We start from the raw sequence: 20208 nt of genomic DNA, 5'->3' as shown, positions 1-20208 counted from the left end.
ATTAATAGACCACTTTTTTGAGAGACCCTATTTATTTCCTTTCCTTTTAGTTGGGTCATATGTCTATATTTCTATATTATAAAACATTGTTTTAAACTTTTTTTTAAATGTTTTTATTTATTATTGTTCATTGAGAGAATATATATTTGGGTAAAAAATGCCAGCACATGGCAAATAAAAAGCATTTAACATTAATACACTGTTATACACTAATAAAATATTTCCATTGGAAAAAAAAAGTTTTTATTATCAAGTCAAATTAAATTAAATCGATCAATAAATGCATGTGATAAGATACTATAGTTTGAAGATTCCACATACTGTACAATGGCCCTTTTTCAGTCAAGGTAAAGAATACTATGGCATAAACAAACAGCAGACTGGATGAGGAATTGTTATGGCTGACAAGAATTATCAAGAAAATGCAAAAGCATTATTCATTTGATAATTAAAAAGTGTCTTACACACCTGCAAATCTCAGAGGCATTAAAATATAACACATTTAAGCATGTAGATCATATAGTACCCCCTAAAAGCATAATAAAAATATTATATTAACAACATATAAAATACTGACAAGGCACATGAAAAAAATCTCATATTTACACAGTGTAAGATATACAATGCACTGACAATAAAAAGTGTACACAAAGACTCAAAAATAATCAATACATCATATTGGCATGGACAGAGCTGTTACTATCACAGGAGTGATCATACTAGGAACATGAGTGGGAAATATAACACTATGGCTCTTGAGATTTACTTGGAGTCACTTGTTATAGTATGATGAAACAGATCTTGGGAAGCAAGACTGACACGGTTTGTCATCTCCCATCTGCTCTTCAGGAAATTAAGGCAGAGCTAATATTTAGTGACAATGCCTCTCTGTTCATATCTATCTCTCAATCTCTGTCTCGATACTTTTCTTTGGGTTCAGGTCCAAATGTATTTGGATACTTGCTTGAACTTGTAAGGATGATAAATACAGTACTCATAAAATCTCATCTTCAGACTCTACTTCTTTCTCCCTTGGTTTCAAAAGCCCCATTTCTATGGGTGGCATCCTCCTTAGTCTGGAACGCACAGCACTGGAAGGAGAACAATGAAGGAAAATGAGAAGGAACTCAATGAATCAAGTATTAATTCATATGCAATGTACACTATTGTTTAAACGTTTGAGTTAGTAAGATTTTTAAATGTTTAAGTCTCTTATGCTCACCAAGGCTGCATTTATTTAAGCACAATAACACAATAAAACAGTAATATTGTGAAATAATTATTACAATTGTACTGTTTTCTGTTTTAATATGTTTAAAAATGTTATTTATTATTTTGATTACAAAACTGAATTTTCCATTACTCCTGTCTTCGGGGTCACATAATCCTTCATTCTAATAGGTTGATTTGGTTCTCTAGAAAGGTTTCTTATTATTACCAATGATGAAAACAGTTGTGCTCCTTAATATTTTGAGTATATACTGTACACAATGAGTCCATGCTGAATTTCTTTTTAAATAATCACACTTTTGAATGGTAGTTTATGCTCCTTGATGTCTGAATGTTATGTTGGAATGAATAGAATATGTCGTGCTCACCAGAGAACAGACAAGTAAACTACAGCTACAGTGAGCAATGCAAACGCTAGGTGCCAGCAGTAGCATAATGTGACAAAGATAGTGTTGTCATGGTCTATCTGATCCCATTTCACTTGACTGGGTGGGTACAGCACAAAACCAATCTAGAAAAATACAAGAATGAGAGTTAAACAGTGTTTAGTCAAAATGACTTGCAGATTTATGTATGCATACACACACTAACCTGCCAGAACCAGCTGCCCTGCAGTATGGTGAGAGTGGCTCGGAGCAGTTCTAGTAGAATATTACCTCTGTGGAAAACCTCCAGAAGGCAAATGAAAGCTTGTCCAAAGATGGCATAGAGGAGAAGGGTGTGCACATGGACATCAAGCATATCTCTACCATGGAGATGGTAAAGAAACAGGAGGTAGGCATGTATTGAATTTTATTTTATGTTGAATTATCACAAACAGAGAAAAAAAATCATTTGAAGAGTAACAAAGAGTGCTCAGTTTGGGCAACAGTTCACACATTCTCCAACATTTATAAAATACCTTTTGCATCGAATTTTTGGACCATTTTAGAAACAGTCTGAGAAAAAAAACAAGATCCTACCCTCGTTAAAGAAAGCAAGAGCCAGCAGCATCCGGTCTAAGGCTAGCGGGGCGATGTCTCTGCTATGGACAGTGAGAGATATGGCCCCTGCAATGGCAAAGAACAGGTACATGGTGGTATGCTGCCAGTTCATCAGCTGCTCCCAGTGTTGAGTGGAAGAATCATATAGCTGAAATTTGGGCCCACCTGCCAAAAGCTGCTCTGCTAACATACCTGTGTAAAGGGCAGAAGAAAACTAGTTGAGTGAAAAATAATAATAAAAATAAATAAACTTGCTTTGATAAATGGCTCATTATATTTAATTATTTAAAATAAGCATTAAAATATTAAAGTATTAAAACAAAACAAGGATTAAAATAAGCTAAACATTAAGACATTTCTTATTTTAATTCACCCTCAACAACTGTATTTTTTCTTTGAAGAACCAGGGTTCCCACTACTAAAAAACAAAACAAAAAACAAAACAAAAACAAACAAACAAAAAAAAACAGAGGAAGCCCAATTAGAAAAGTGTCATATCCACACCTGAAAAAGTTTATGGGTAGATTTAAACATTTTATGAATATACATTTTTTTCTAGCAATGCCAAGCTCTAAAATATTTTACTGTGTGGAAATTAGGAGTAAAGTATTTTTATTATTATTATTATTATTATTTTTTAATCAATCCTTATCCTTAGCTAGTAAATTACAAACAACTGGAAAAGTCATGGAACCTTTGAATATTGTTGTCGACAGTGGTGGGCCTCGGAGTCAAAATTGTTGAGAACCACTGATCTAAACCAGCAAAATAAAACATTAAAACCAAAGGAGAACCAATACATAGAAAAATTAACAACCTATAATTTAATACCAAACTCACCTATAATAGAAAATGATAAAATGACAGCTCCTTCTATGATTTCTATGCCCCGTTGGATTGCTCGAGATGGAAGTCTGCCTGCACCAGCACTTTTATTCCTGCGGGTGGTGTACAGAAATGTCTGCTTTGCGGCCCACCACAGGCCGGTGATCAGGAAGAAACTTCCAGGCAATGCATGGCCTTTAAAACTTCCCATGATTTCCTAAATGTCCTAGAAATCAGAATAACAATTTGATTTTATAATAATACAATAAAAACTACAAAACAAAAATATCTCATAATAAATATGCTTCATTACATATAAAAATGACAATTTACTGGACACACTTAAAAACAAAACTGGAGACTCAGCAGTCAGAGTCTAACAGTCCTAGGCAAACAAATACAGCATATTTACTGAACAAATAATTCCACACACAACACACTGCAGGGGTTAAGGAAATGTAATAAAAAAAAAAAAAAAAATGCAGAGGAAGGTATTGCGAGACCCAGGCGGCCTAATGAGGAGTCCGGGCGTGCACCTCTCAGTTCTATTTTTAAACAGCAATGTGAGGATAGTTGGCGAAAAACAAGGCCCAAACCAAGTTAAATCAGAAAGTCTACACTATTAATCTAGTTAGTATAAACCTACATACTGAGAGCAGTCTCCTGTCTGAAACATTCACCAGACACAGGAAGAGCAAAGCTGATTTGCACTTGACAGATGTTTAATACTGAGTTTAACATTTAACATTAAAGATAGATCAAATCTACTTCTTCTTTTTTAGCTTCTAATCAGTTAAATATAAAGTAATCCAAACCAAACAAAGGTGTTTTCTGTTCCTCCTTTCCTCTTGTGGAGGATAATTTCTTTAATATTTAATCAACAGGCTGATCAGTACTTGGCCCTGATGTCATTCAGGTCCCAAAAGGAAGGCGATCATTACCGCCATACTCAGTGTGTAAATTTTACATATGCTGTTCTGTAATTATTTCAATGGAAGGTCACATAAATGTTCTTTTTAAAATAAAATTTAATTTATGTTATCATTTACCCTCATGTCGTTCCAAAGCAATTCCCATTTTGAGAAGGAAGAAAGAAAGTCATAATAGACATGAGTGTGAGTAAATGACGTCAGAATGTTCATTACTGGGTGAACTATTCCTGTATTTTATTATGCACTATGACATTGAAAATCATGGCAATGAGTAACGTTTCTGCAGCTTTAATCAAATCTTTAATCCAGTCTTTCAGTGGTCTAAACACTCGGTTCTTCAGGATGCTCTGCTGTTACCATAGAGATAAACTGAAGCTTTGAGAGTCTCTCCATTGATGAGGCCCGATCCTTTCAGGTATTTATGACAACATAAGAACAACATTATTTAGAATTGTACATACAAATACATAGTAATACTGAATCAAATAAGGGAAACCACAGTGCAGTTAAGAAAAAGCATAAATCATAAAACGACGTGAAAATATGCTATAACAAACTGCACGTTTCACGATAAGTTGACGGAAGTAACGTTAGGTTTTTTAAAATCGTTTAAAAAGCTTAACGTTCCCTTACAAAACGAAACATGCACCGTTTTCTGTGGAAGACTATATAACGTCTCGATTTTATAATCAGCTTCACATTGTTTATTGAGGATAAAGGTCTGCTGTCGCAGTTATTATTAGGCTCTCAAGACGCTACACTTAAAACACCCATCTCATGCTATGATATAATGATGTTTTCTTTTTTATTCACAGTCTTAACTGTATTATAGTTAATTACACATATGGAACAGTAACGTTAATTGCGCTAGCTCGCCACCCGTTGTTGTTTGAGATATTAAGAAATGTGAAAAAAAAAAAAACTTAATTGGGGGAAAGTAAGTGGTCTGTATTATGATTTAAGAATACATAGTTGATATCTTACCTTATAGATTGACCAAAAAAATGGTATATTCTTGAAAATATTAAAAAGAAATCTCAGAGTGGATATTTTTTTTCTCAGAGACTGTCATCTGATGCTGTAACAGTTCACTAAATTATTTCAAACATCCTCACACGACTCTTCTTCGTCTCTTTTCAGCATCGTGACTTTTTACATCAGGAACTAGCACATTAACAACTTTTCCAGCTGTTTCACCACCAGATTTGAGGGTTTATCTTTTTCAGAGCGTCTTCTCACTGGAACCTCCCATTTCATGAAACGATTGGTTCATGACGAGACCAGACGTCATTGTTTTCGAATTTGATTGGTTAGCTTACCTGTCAATCAACAGTTGGTCTCTTCCACACGTGCATTTTTTTTTCTTTACCGAAAGAATCAGTAGAAGATTGTCCTCTACAGTCAAAATAAATTTCAGTCCAGTGAAATAAACTTATAAAATATTTTTTGTAAACGTACTTGTATTTTAAAACCTTGGTAAATCAATTATAGATAGATAGATCACAATTAATTTCCATGTTCTCTTTAAAGTTCTAGGTACTCTGCAATAGAAGATAACACGCTTGCCAAAGGCTTAAGTTTTCCTAATGCTTTGGTCCAATTGCTGTAGAATATTTTGATGACATACTGTTTTATTATAACAGTTTTAACAGAGTTTTGTTGGGTTTTTACAGTTATTGTATATTTTATTAATGTAGGGCGGGACATGAGGGTTTGGGTATACGTGCACAAAGGCACGGTCACGAGAGGGTCTGGCAGCAGAGAGAAGAATGTCATCTCACTCTATATAATTTATTTTACACTTTATAACGTGACACTCATATTACGTAGTCACATATCAACTGAATTCATTTAAAACTAAACAACATCCTGGCACCAAATATATAAATTCAATGAATTCTGTAAAAACAAAGTAGGGTACATATGAAACAACAGCCTACTTTAAAAATAACAGCACTCTATAAAAACTTTACAACAACATAGGCTAGGTATTTCTTAATCTGTTAATATTTAATTAAAAGTATGACTTTAGTACAAACAACATACATCTTTGAAACATATTTTTGATCATTAGAAACATCACAATATGTTGGGCAGAGTCTAAAATTCTCTGCCTTTGAATGTGGCATGTGTACGTTAATGGGTAATTCAGATGTGCTTTGTGCAATACACGAGATATGGAAAAAGAGAAAACAAAAAGGCTCTGTGGTCAGACACTTAGCATGCACGGTTTTCAGCCTATCCAAACATCCTGTCCTTATCAAACCACAGAGGAAAATAAGCAAGAAAGATGGAAAAGGAGGGTCACGAACAAATAAAGCCAAAGCTCTTGAGATTCATATAAAGGATGAACTTTCAAAACGGTCTCATCCCTAGGCAGCGTGTGCAAGTAAAAGACCATATAATCATGCAGGACTGCTACACACATACTCGCCTCCACCTCGAGATGATGGTCTTTTTTTATTCACTAAATCAGTGTCCAGGGTCACAGGCTACATGCAGACATGGAAATTATCGTGCAGTGAGGAAAAATGGACATTGTCAGGGAAACTGGACACGAGCAGAGGACCAGTAGAGGGGCTCAGGCATGGTCACATGAACTCGACAGGAGGGACAGGACTGTTTCTGCCAAAGCCATTTCTCAATACACTGAAAGAAAGGAAAGCCAAATTATGGAGGGTCATTCAAAGCCAGAATGGCTGTAAATAAAAACTGAAAACTATTGATACATACATCTGCACATGCTAAACATATTGCAACATTTATTGCTTTTAAAGAACTGCAAGCTTAGTAAAACACACTATCAGTCTATATTTAAGTTTACATGATGTTAAAAACCTTTTGTTTTGCATATTTATGCTTAAATTCTTGAAAAAAAAAAAAAAGATTTGTCCACAAATATATTTATGAATTACAAACAGATGACTTGTAGTGTAGCCTATGCAAGATAAATACTAAAGGAAATAATGGTCAGCTAAACTAAATGTTTTTTAAATGTCTTTTAAAAATGTTATATAAACATTTATATCACTAAGACCCATAGCAGAGGCATGATTGCACTTGCATGACACCTGCTTGCATGAAAAAACGATCTGTTGATCTTTGAGGGGCAGAACTGTGACCCATCATTGATTTCCATTACAGTGGTATATGATTAGCTGCCACCAGCTAATTTCCAGCATGTGCATTTGACAAGCAACTGTAGCTTTATAAATGCAACTCCTGACATATGACCTGCAAATTCAGGATTTTACCATATTCACACAGCATTCGTAATTCCAAATCAAAAACAAGCCAAAACATCTTATATTCACAGTTTGGTTTTCTAATCCAAAATAGCTGTATAAAATGAACAACAGGATCATGAATAATAGCAACAATCAATGCATATTAATTCTGAAAAACTAAATTTGATTGACAGTTTAGTAATACACAGACTATAAAAACATATTATGGTTTATATAATTCTCACCATATAGGAAAAGGACAAAAGTACAAAATCATGACATTTCAAACAGCAGTATTTATAAAATGTAAATGACTTTGATTGGGAAAATAAATAATTTTTTAAAGCAATAGTAGTGAAGCTAAACACAAACTAAAACTGACAATTAACACGTTTTTTGATAATATACTGAGTGATTACTGTTTAGTTTAACTACTTTTCATACATACTGTACACTCTTTAAAACATAAATGTTAGTTTTTTCATTTATTTTTTATATACTATAAAGAACCTTTTGTGCAATGGAAAGGTTCCACAGATGGTAAAGGTTCTTTATATCTAAATAATAAATATAAAGAACTTTTATTTTGCAGAGTGTATTTTAAACAAAAAAACAATCAACGTTGTCTACGTAAAGAGAGTTGGCGACGGGGTAAGTTATATTCCTCCTGTCCAGGGCAGAACGGTATCTCTTTTCCTCGCTCACAAGCAGGTGCAGAACTCCCACTACGTGGACGTGCGCTGTGCTCCGGCCATTTTGCCTTCCCAATCCATAATCAGAAACAGCAGATTCAGTGAAATAGCTGGCACAAAAGCAGCAAGTAACCAGACAAACATGCATGCCATGTGGGGGGAAAGCACAGATTTGGAAAATACCCTTGTTCACTTGGTGTCATGTGTATACTTCTATTTCCATTAACCCACTGCTTCAATTAACAATTTGATACTGTTAAAGACAACAAGAGGAGAGAAATGATGCAGGAAGTGTTTACCTCTTTATGAAAATGATGGCCACAGTGAAGTTCTCGGATGCCACCCCTTCCATTCCGTAGTTCTTCATGGCAAATAAGACATATGCTATCTGCATCACCCTACAAACAAACCAGAGAAAATCATCAAAGAGTGTTATATTAAGGCATTGATGCACTTTATGCATATTAAAGTATATGGTATACAAGTTTTTAAAAGAAGTTTCCTCTGCTCACCAAGGCTGCAGCTGTTTTGATCAAAAACACAAATTACAATTTTAAAAAATGTTTTCTGTTTAAATTTTAAAATTAAATTTATTCCTGTGATGACAAAGCTGATTTTTCAGCAGCCATTACTCCAGTCTTCAGTGTCACATGATCCTTAAGAAATGATTTGAATATGCTGATTTGGTGTTCAAGAAACATTTATGGACATTAAGTAAACACTAAAGTAAAAGATAGCTCAAAATAATTGAAACTGAAAATGTTGTAGACCTACAGTAGTGCATTGGGATGTGTTAAATAAATAAATAAATAAATAAACACTAATATTGGGATATTAAAGGGTTAGTTCACCCAAAAATGGCATCCTAGGTGTATATGACTTTCTTCTTTCAGACGAATCCAGTCGGAGTTCAAATTAAAAATTGTCTTTGATCTTTCAAGCTGTTTAATGCCACTCCGCAGGTGTAGCATGCATCAGTCCAAAAGAAGATAAATAAAAAGCACCCATTCATAAATGGGGGTTGAACAAAGGCCTCCTGTGGCGAATCGATGCGCTTTTGTAAGAAAAATATCCATATTCAAAATGTAATAATCACTTTAATGTAGATTGTGGCAACAGTTGTACACAGAAGCTGTTCTGGGAGCATGACGTATGAGGTCAGCACTGTGCATGCACCAGTGAGTCTTGTGAAAACCAACGTTTGTTTACAGGATCAAAAGAAGCAAAGTTTCCTTACTTTAGCAAAGGAAAACCAGTCTCCTCTTGGCTTATATCGAAATCCTCTGACATTCTTCTTTACAAATCCTCGTTTTGTACTTCTAATTAGTGACTGTTGTTTTGTTTAGATCTCTCCGCTGCGTTTCTGCGTGCGTCACTTCTGAACGGTGCATACGCAAAGCCAAACTCATACATCATCCGCCTGGAACTGCTTCTGTTTACAACAGTGAGCGCAAGCTAGATTAAAGTGATAATTACGTTTTGAACATGGACATTTTTCTTACAAAAACGCACCAGTTCCTCACGGCCCTTTACACAAATCCTTTTTTTCACCCCCACGGAGCCGTGTGAGACACTTTTTTTTAATATATATATATGGATGGGCGCTTTTTATTTAACTTCTTTTGGACTGATGCATGCAGCACCCGCTGAGTGCCATTAAACAGCTTAAAAGATCAAAGACAATTTTTAATATAACTCGGACTGGATTCGTCTGAAAGAAGAAAGTCATATATACCTAGGATGCCACAGGGGTGAGTAAAACACAGCCTAATTTTTATTTTTGGGTAAACTAACCCTTTAATGTAAATGCTTCGGCACTTCTCTACTGCACGGTTTGAGGAATTCCAATGATTACCAACGATCACCTTTAGGATTTGTCATGTTGCGACAAGTCCCACTGATGGTAAGGAGTACCAACAAAACTTTCTATATCAGAAAAGAAAACGGCATCTGAGCATTTAAGTGTGATATCTGCCATTGTGGTTTGGATCTTGTTTTGATGCCTGCTCAGTCCCTTTCCCTTTTTGATTGCAGACTCTCAGTTCCAGATTTATTTGTTTTGAAAAGCTGCTTTCTCCCACGAGGATTGCCGTTTAGATCTGTTCATGTTAAATAGCCTATTGTAAACAACCAGACCTTTTTGTTTATGAACATTAAGTAAACACTAAAGCAAAGTTCTTGCTCAAAGCGGGTTAAGTAGAACCAGAGGGGTAACACTGGTGCCGTGTCCCAGATGTGAGTGAGGTTTAGGGGGGTGAATGTAATGGAGGCCAGCTAGTAACAGCCGTGGAGGTAAACTTAACTCCCCTGATCTCAAAAAGTGTACTAGCAACTTATGCTGGTTTGATATTTGAATTGAATGCAGTGATATTGAGACATTTTTAAGTATTTTTTAAGACTTTTTTGGTCTGCTGTATGTGACATGATATTATCTGGTCCCTCACCTTCTGGTTATTGAAACGCAGCCTCTTCTCTAAGCACTCCGTGAGCTCTGGAATGGTGCTGATGTGACATTCAGGTCCCACCACTTTGGTTCGGCTGTTTTCGTCTGAAGACACACGGCGGGCACGAGGATGAGAGTGCACCTCCTTCTCCTCACGGCCCTTTAGGTGGACAGGGCCATGGGCCATGGTGTTAGCATGGAGATGATTCGCCTGCATTGCTTCTAGCTGAGATTTTCAATACAGAATCCAAGACAGAAAGAGAGGGAGAAAGACCATGACATAGAAAGAAGTAATAAGCAACACATACAGTAAGCTATATTCATAATAATGTTAATCTTATTTAAAAATAATCAGAATCATTAAATGCTAAATTAATTAATCTCACTAATGACCATTGATTATTTGTACATTTTGAAGTATAGTACATATTTTATATTGAGCTGAATGACATAAATGGGTTAGCATTTTTGATTTCCTATAGAAAATGAATGATAAAGTTAGTATTGTAAGGCTCAGTATAAACAGCCGTATAAGAAACTTGTATAATCATTTTGCACGTAATTGCAGTAAATAGACATAATAGTCAGTAAGCTCTGCCATGGAAAGGGTCAAAATAGGTTAATTATACTTGAGCAGCCCATAATGACTTGTGTAAGCATTTCACTTGAAGTCAAGCTAATCATAGAGGCTTCACCTATTAACCTTGAGCTATTTACTGCCATTCACTATTGCCTCTTGGGATGGATTACGCTGTTCCCAAATAGCTACATTACTTTCCCCAAGACATACTGAGCATGTATGCAATGGCAAAACTAGTTTCCTGACCTAATGCTACATAGTTCAGATATGCACTTATCTGCTGCTTGCAGAAAAAAAAAGAGAACTGCCTGAGAATAACTATCTGAGAAAAAGTATAAACCTATTTAACATGCCATCATGCCACCATGCTACCATGGAATGCTGAAAATCAATTATCCACATAAATGGGTATGTAAGTAAGTAAATGAATGAATGAATGATTAAATTCCCACAGAAATTCCATTTTCTGTTCCACTTTAGTCAGATTCTGCGCATGTAAAATCATGCAAAGACACCTTAGCTTGTGACCTTTGGAATAGCACTTTTTAATACTGATGGCATTTCAATCAGATCTTAGCATAATGAATAAAATGATTCATGTAACAAAACAAATATATACTGTGACATATAAAGCAAGTGGTAAACTTACGTGTAAGGATTTTGATTTTAGTTTTCATCTTAGTTTCAAAAGAGAGCTCCTTTCTAGTCAATATATATCACTGTAATTCATTTAATCTACTTTGCATACCAACTAGCTGTCGATATATGCATACTACATTAATTATATTTTATTAAATAGTTAAATAGTGTTTTTAACAAACACACACACACACACACACACACACACACACACACACACTCAAAATGCTGTTGTAGTAAGGTGAACTTAAAATGATTGCGTTTTCTAGTTCCCAACATGCTTTGCATCAGGCAACAAGGAAAATAAATGTAGAAATTAAGTGTTATTTTGTGTATTTTTACTCAAGATTAACATAGAGAGACATAAGTTAGTACTTAAATGTTGTGTTATGTTAGGATTTAAATATGTTTCTTTTATGTTGGTTTTGTAGTGTGGTTAGGTTGAGGATGGACAGCAAAACTTAAAGGCTATATACTGCATGTTGTTTGACTATTTACATGCAAATATTGTGAGTCTTTTTGATAACTACATACCAGTGTGCTGTTGCTAACTAGCACTTAACTATAAAGATCTGAATGAATGTGCTGTTAATGGAAGCAAGTTGTATATAATTATCATTGTGATGAGCGGGGTGGGATCATGGAAGTGAGGCCTGGCTTGGCTCCCATGGCTTTCAACCCCGCCCCACTTGTCATAAATTTTTTTAAGCTCTATTAACTTAAAACTTAAAAATAATAATAATTGAGTTTGTTTACTCAAATATTTTGAGGCAATAAGTTTCCTCAAATGTTTTGAGTATTCTTAACTTATCAGGTTTTACAGTGCACCCATCATCACATTTTTTTTTTTTTTTGCTATAAACAGTCCTGATTATTTGGACTATGTGTACAGTGTGTACACATATAAAGGGGTTGTGAGGCGTGAGAAAGAGCATGTGAAGCACTGATGTGTGGAGGAAGAGAACAAATTGCTGCTGGGTCACTATACCGCTAATCAGAGCACTCTTTCCTGTTATGGGTTTTCTTCCAAAACCCATTATGCAATGTGTTACCAAACTTTGTTTACATGATCAGTTCAGATTGCATGTAAAACAGCAAAAATCATGCCTTAAGCCATAAACACACAGTTATAGACTCTTGCTGGACTCCTATACTGGACATTGTCAAAGGATTATCTGGCTCCCAGATGAATTAAAGAAATAAGGTGTGAGGTAAGGGATGCTCTGATTGATAAATTGATAAATTCCCCTTTCTTATGGTAAAATATCTTATTCCTTTATAAAATGGCAGCAATAGGACAGTGATAAAAGACACCACTGCTTAATAAACAGTTTAATCTATTGTTAATAATTATGAATATTATTTATAATAATTTTAAACTGTATAAAAATTATTATAATTATTATAAACAATATAACATTTTATTTTTATTTATATTAATTGATTATATAATTATAATATTATTGTTATGATCATTTATGAATATGCATTTATAATTGTAATATATTTATAGTTTATGATCATATCATATCATATCATATCATATCATATCATATCATATCATATCATATCATATCATATCATATATAAAACAAGCCAAGCAATATAGTTCCTAATCATAACTGTTGCCTCATTAATGACTTTGAACATGCCTCGTCAAATCAGAATTTTAAGTTTAATAATTTTAAACAATATAAGTATAATATTTAATTATTATAAGTTATATTAAATTTTTAGATTTTATTTATAATATATTTATAGTTTATGATCATTGCTGAATATTATATGTAATATTGATGATATTATTTTACTATTTACTCTGTTTATTTGCTTGTTCAGAGTTGTTGTGGGTTTTGGTTCTTTTGCTGTTGTAGGCTGTAAATAACGGAAATTATTATATTATATTATATTATATTATATTATATTATATTATATTATATTATATCATATTATATTATATTATATTATATTATATTATATTATATTATATTATATTATGTAAAAAAATATTTCTGCCAAGTGATACAGTTCCTTATCCTAACTGTTGGTTTGTTTCATAGTAACTTTGAACATCAAATCAGAATTTTAAGCTGAATAATTTTAAACACTATAAAATTTTATTTAATTACTATAAAGTAATTATACATTATTATTAACAATTATTGTAACTTTTAAACAATTTAATGTTATTTTTATATTATATTATACATTTATAATTAATAATATATTTATAGTTTATGATAATTTCTGAATATTATATTATCCTAACTGTTGGCACATTTAACAATGACTTTGAATATAGCTTGTCCAATCAGTTGACACTCTTATGTATAATCCAATATGGGTTTTGTTTAGTATTGTACAATTATATATTGCATTTCTGATTATTTCCATTCTATTAACATAATTCCACATGTGTGATCACTACCTTACCATGCAGGGCAAAGAGGCACGGCGGTCAGCTTTGTTGCGTGAGGGCCTCCTAAAACTTCTCTTCCTATCTTTGGCGTGCTCCTCCCCTACCCCGTGCCCCCAGTAGCTGCTCATCCACTTGGTGAAGTTCCCATCATCGTCCTCATCATTGTCCATAATAAACGCGGGAAGCAGCCGAAGAGACAGCTTGGGAACCGGTGTGCGGAGCTCTCGGTGAGGCTCCTGTCTCCTGTAAAGAAAAAACGCACCAGGGTGCAGCCGGCGTACAATGATCCAGCTGGGTCAGGCGGGCTGCTGCTGCTGCTGTTGTCCTGGAGCTTCTAAGGAACTCTTTCGTGGAAGGCAGTGTAAGGTCCAGACTCCAGACTGTGTATGATGGGCTGGGCTGGGCTGGGCTTGGCTTGGCGGTAGGTTGTAATTAGATTCCTCCAGTTAGGTGCTCACAATGTGTGGATTTAATTGGTCTAAGCCGACCCAAAAATATGCACACACAGCTTTTGTCGAAGTCTTTAAATAGGTGAATCCCCTGTAATCTATTCAGCATGAGAGAGGGAGGAGAATATTATATAGATGTGGGAGACAGGTAGAGGAGGGAGAGGGCGAGCTAGATAGACAGAGAGAGAGAGAGAGAGAGAGAGAGAGAGAGAGAGACAGAGAGGGGATGGTGTTTTTGGGTTGGTGCTCTGCTTTTAATCTTTCCATTACAGAGCAATGGGCCTGGGGGTGGGAGTTAGTCACACACACTCTGTGCAACTCCAATTCTCCCATACTTTCCACTCACTGAGCACATCAAACCTGTCAATAATTATGGACTGCTGCAGGCGAGAACCAGTATGTGAGAGTCTGTGTCATTGTGGATTTTATGTTTCAGTACTGTCTGCGATGAGTAAAGCAAGGCTGCCAATCGATGCAGATGGCATCTATCGAATACAATGGCTAGACTTTGTTCTAATCATGACAAATGCTTTGTAGTATAACCATTAGGGCAGTAATATCAGTTGGGTAACACTTTATTTGAAGCCTTTGTGTATAATTTATTATACAGGCATTTATCATGTATTTTGTAAAGCATTCATAAATAATTGTAACCAAACTTAAGGTACATTTTAATGTTAGCAGCATTGGACCTCATTGAATCATTGTATGGACTTTATTTTTATTTTTTTATTTTTTTTTCTTTGGTCATGCACAGAAGAAAAAAAAAATATGCATACAGATTTAGAACAAAATGAGAGTGAGTAAATAAGGACATCATTCTATTTTTGTGTGAACGATCCTTTCAATGCATCACAGAATCCAAAATTAGGATGAATCATAAACAATTATGTCTGCCTATATCAAGCTCCACTGTATATCTGCAAAATACTTAGTCATTCACAAATTAGCTTCACATTCCAAATGTTGCAGCTGCATGTATTTTCCCATGTATTTTCAGCTGACCCCATTTTAGAATATGATAAACCCCCTCCCCTTCAGGAAGAAGCAATCTAGGGCACACAGCAACCACCCCCAAGCTTCGTCTACTGTCCTGCTCCAGTTGTTCCCACCGCTGGACTCTGGGGCAGCAGAGCGTACAGTATGAGAGTACAGAGTCACTGAATATACACAACACCTGTGGCCATGTCTGTTTGACCTTTGCCCTTGCCCTTGGTGTTGTCATGTGAACTCTGTGAATTCTAGGTCACCATACACCTATTTAATTATTTAATTCCTTGTGTTCAGCAAGAAATATTACCTTTATTAGTTATGGTTGAATAGGAATGAAAATATGGGTGCATGGATGTCTACGTAGTATGTACTTGGAGAATTCTGAATGTTTTTTAACAGCATTTTACACTCATCAAGGGTGCATTTATTTGCTACAAATACAGTAAAAACTGGATTATTGTGAAATATTTTACAGTTTAAAAGAACTGTTTTATATTTTAAATTGTGATTTATTCATTTGATAAAAAAACCACTGAATTTGCAGAAATTACTCACTTCTTTAATGTCACATGATCCTGTGGAAATCATTCTAAGAAGCCATTTTCTTATTATTATCAATGCTGAAACCATTGTGAAACCAGCTTTATATTTTGTGGATTCTTTGTTGAATATGAACTTCAAAAGAACAGCATTTCTTTGAAATTTATTTATTAATTAAAAATTTTGTAGCAATGTAAAAGTATTTGTGGTCACTTTTGATTGATTCAAAGATCGACTGATTGATTCAATGCTTGTACTGTATGTGTGTGTATGTATATATATATATATATACATATATATATATATATATATATATATATATGTATATATATATATATATACACATACACATACAGTGTTGGGGGTAACGCATTACAAGTAATGTGAGTTACATAATCAGATTACTTTTTTCAAGTAACTAGTAAAGTAACGCATTACTTTTAAATTTACTAGAAAATATCTGAGTTACTTTTTCAAATAATAATTGCCAGTTACTTTGTTTTCCCATGTATTGACTGAAGTCTTCTGTCCCCATATTGGGAGAAATCGGAAGTACAGAGGCGTTGTGCGCACAGTGTGAACGTGATGTAGTTATAGACTAATTTTGAATGTGCATTAATTCAGATTTAGTATTCATCAAAATTAATTAAAACAGTGAAATGCAAATTCAGAATATGACGCAAACCTGCAATAATTAAATGTGTTAAATAACACAATGTATCTATTCCCATTTTATTAACCAATGTCTTTGCTGCTGACCTTTGGTAATCCAGTTCAACTATACTAATAAGCAAAAATAACTTTAGATAAACTAACAATTGTGCTTCATTTTTTTTTTTTTTTTTTTTTTTTAAAGGCTGAAGAGTGTTGAACCTTCTTCTGCTGTGTTCTACTGTACAGACGTGAATTTATTTTTCCTTCAGCCTGAGTTTTTTTCATTTTTGGTGCGAAAGGGCTTTTACACTTGCTATAAAGAGAACTTATAATATTAAAAACACAAAAGTAACATAACACAGTACTTTCCATTAAAAAGTAACTAAGTAACGCAATATTGTAATGCATTACTTTTAAAAGTAACTTTCCCCAGCACTGTATATATATATATATATATATATATATATATATATATATATATATATACACACAGTGCTGGGGAAAGTTACTTTTAAAAGTAATGCATTACAATATTGCGTTACTTAGTAGATAGATATATAGATAGATAGATATACATACTTTAGTGTAAAGTTTAAGAAAGAATTATAAGAATTTAATATAATTGCATAATTTAACATCAGCCAAAAAAAAAAAAAAAAAAAAAAATCACTGACTTTCATGTAGATATTAAACTTTTTCAACAGATTGTTTTTTTTTTAACAAAAGCAATATGAGAATGTGTAAAAAAATAAAAAATAATAACATTGTAACTCCTTATCCAAATTAAAGGCAATACTATAAGAAGAAAATACAATATGTGATCTCTCAGAAGTTACAAGCATTGTGATTGTGTCAGAAAGACCTGTACTCACCTTTAGGTAAATGGTTTTAGATTAACCCAAGCCTTGAGGACTGTGTCCTTACATACATCAACACAAAGGTGTTTCTTATCAAAGAAATCTAAATGACCATCTCTTTTGCAATTCAAGAACCTTAATCTTCTTATCCTGACATGCCATGCAGATATTTACATAATTAAGATTGTAACAAGGGTTTAAAGTTGATTAATCATGTTGTATTGCATAACAAGTAAAAGTCTTTCAGGGTTGGGTTGAGTGTGACCAAATACAACATCTTCCTGACAAAAGGAGAAATTCAACATGGATAAATGTTGAACATTATTACTGTAAAACAGTCTTGTTCCCAGTTTCAGTGCAAACTTTTGTTTAGTTGATATAAAGTCCTCCCTTTTTGTAGTTGTTTCAGTTGTTTTCATACACTAAAATAGTCCTAATTTCATATTTTCCCATCTAAAAAAAGCAGGGAGGACAATATTTGTTCTTGGTTTCTAAATAGAGCTCTGAATAATGAACTTATGGTCCAAAAAGGACAGAGTGCTTCTAAAATTGGAGCCAATCCTGTTGTGTTCTGTCACACGCAGTATAAGTAATCGTCTCCAGAGGAGGTCACCAACACACTCCGAGGTTTTGATGAAAACAGCATTTAAATGTGGAAATGAACTCCTTTAAATTATTATTCACTCTATGTACAGAATAGAGGAGTCAATCCTGAAATTGACATTTACAATACTAGTTTATACTGTACTCTGTCTGTACAGAACTGGATTTAGCTGCTGTGTACATGGCCTTCACTGAAAGATGTGTGAAGAGACCCTGGTTCTTTTCTAGGCTGAATGCGTACAGGGAGACAGCAGCCTTGGTCTCATACTAGCAGCACAAACACAAATTGATCATGTCCCGTGTTCTAGCTAAGAGCTATGATTGATCTAAACTTGTTATGGCAGTGTGCATTCAATTGACATTTTACATCATGTGTCAACCAGAGCACCTAGTTACAGTGTAGCAGACTTTTGTGACTACTGAACATGGACACTGTTTTGAAATCTGATTTTTGAAAATGTCAAATCAAACCTATATTTTAATCTACACATCTATGAGAAGTCTATATTATATTTATAATATAATATATGAACTAAAATGTACACACACACACACACACACACACACACACACACACACACACACACACACACATATATATATATATATATATACCAATCAGGCATAACATTATGACCACTGACAGGTGAAGTGAATAACAGGTAGGTTTAGGGGTAGTGTATGGGGATAGAAAAGTATAAAGACCTTTACACCTATGGAGAGTCACCGTAAACCACATACCAAGGTGTGTGTGAATACATACTGAACATATATAAATATATTCTGAATTATTGTCCCCCTTGGTAAATATGAGCAAAGAAGGCAGTTTATCCTTTTTCACTTTTGTTCCAAGAATACACAAAAATCTAACTTTTCTTTAAAAAAACAATTGAAGGTTGAGAGAATATCAGATTATTATTATTATTATTATATTTGTTTCCAATACATAATTATCATTACTAGGACTGTATTTTTATTTGTTTATTTATTTATTTATTTTTGGTAATTTTTTGATAAATTTACCAGCAAGTTCTGAGCGAAAAAATAGTTTCTACACTTTCCCCCCACTTTCATACCCATAGGTAGTCTATAATATACTGTACACTGCTCAAAAAAATTAAAGGAACACTTTGAAAACACATCAGATCTCAATGGGGAAAAATATCATGCAGGATATCTATACTGATATGGACTGGGTAATTTGCTAGGAATGAAAAGATGCCACATTGTTTAATGAAAATTAAAATTATCAACCTACAGAGGGCTGACTTCAAAGACACTCAAAATTAAAGTGAAAAAAGGATGCAGCAGGCTAGTCCATTAAGCTGAAATTTCATTGCAGCAACTCAAAATGGTACTCAGTAGTTCGTATGGGCCCCACGTGCTTGTATGCATGCCTGACAACGTCAGGGCACACTCCTAATGAGACGAAGGATGGTGTCCTGGGGTATTCCCTCCCAGATCTGGACCAGGGCATCACTGAGCTCCTGGACAGTCTGAGGTGCAACCTGGCGATGTCAGATGGACCGAAACATAATATCCCAGAGGTGTTCTATTGGATTAAGGTCAGGCGAGCATGGGAGACATTCAATGGTATCAATTCCTTCATCCTCCTGGAACTGACTGCATACTCTCGCCACATGAGGCCAGGCATTGTCGTGCACCAGGAGGAACCCTTTTCCAGACCCTTTTACATCTGTCACACGTGCTCAGGGTGAACCTGCTCTCATCTGTGAAAAGCACAGAGCGCCAGAGGCGGACCTGCCTATTCTGGTGTTCAATGGCAAATGCCAATCAAGCTACACGGTGCCAGGCAGTGAGCAAAGAGCCCACTAGAGGACATCAGGCCCTCAGGCCACCCTCATGAAGTCTGTTTCTGATTGTTTTCTTAGAGGCATTCACACCAGTGGCCTGCTGGAGGTCATTTTGTAGGGCTCTGGCAGTGCTCATCCTGTTTCTCCTTGCACACAAAGGAACAGATACAGGTCCTGCTGATGGGTTGAGGACCTTCTACTGCCCTGTCCAGCTCTCCTAGAGTAACTGCCTGTCTCCTGGAATCTCCTACATGCTCTTGAGACTGTACTGGGAAACACAGCAAACCTTCTAGCAATGGTACATATTGATGTGCCATCCTGGAGGAGT

The 20208-nt window shown here is 34.7% G+C and overlaps 2 protein-coding genes across 3 annotated transcripts; both read right to left on the bottom strand.

The window, feature by feature from the left end:
• Positions 1-230: 230 nt before the first annotated feature.
• Positions 231-5305, bottom strand: LOC109076960 (transmembrane protein 45B-like). Its single transcript, XM_042758483.1, has 6 exons — positions 4955-5305; positions 3054-3264; positions 2192-2405; positions 1822-2005; positions 1599-1741; positions 231-1091 (listed from the first exon to the last, which is right to left on the bottom strand). The coding sequence occupies exons 2-6, from the start codon at positions 3247-3249 to the stop codon at positions 995-997; spliced, it is 834 nt and encodes a 277-aa protein (XP_042614417.1). The 5' UTR covers positions 3250-3264; positions 4955-5305; the 3' UTR covers positions 231-994.
• A 227-nt stretch (positions 5306-5532) lies between these two features.
• On the bottom strand, positions 5533-14140 carry LOC109076978 (leukemia NUP98 fusion partner 1-like). Of its 2 annotated transcripts, none has more exons than XM_019092623.2 (4): positions 13985-14140; positions 10334-10564; positions 8189-8287; positions 5533-7957 (listed from the first exon to the last, which is right to left on the bottom strand). In XM_019092623.2, exons 1-4 carry the CDS (start codon positions 14138-14140, stop codon positions 7814-7816), a joined length of 630 nt encoding a protein of 209 aa, XP_018948168.1. In that variant the 3' UTR covers positions 5533-7813. The 2 variants fall into 2 exon arrangements, with proteins under 2 accessions (XP_018948168.1, XP_018948169.1); XM_019092624.2 differs by having other exon boundaries at positions 5545-6619.
• Positions 14141-20208: the final 6068 nt, after the last annotated feature.

Source organism: Cyprinus carpio, chromosome A6 (genome assembly GCF_018340385.1).
Source record: "Cyprinus carpio isolate SPL01 chromosome A6, ASM1834038v1, whole genome shotgun sequence".
NCBI lineage: Eukaryota > Metazoa > Chordata > Actinopteri > Cypriniformes > Cyprinidae > Cyprinus > Cyprinus carpio.
The sequence above is the reverse complement of the archived record's forward strand: the minus strand, read 5'-3'. Positions and strand labels throughout refer to the sequence as shown.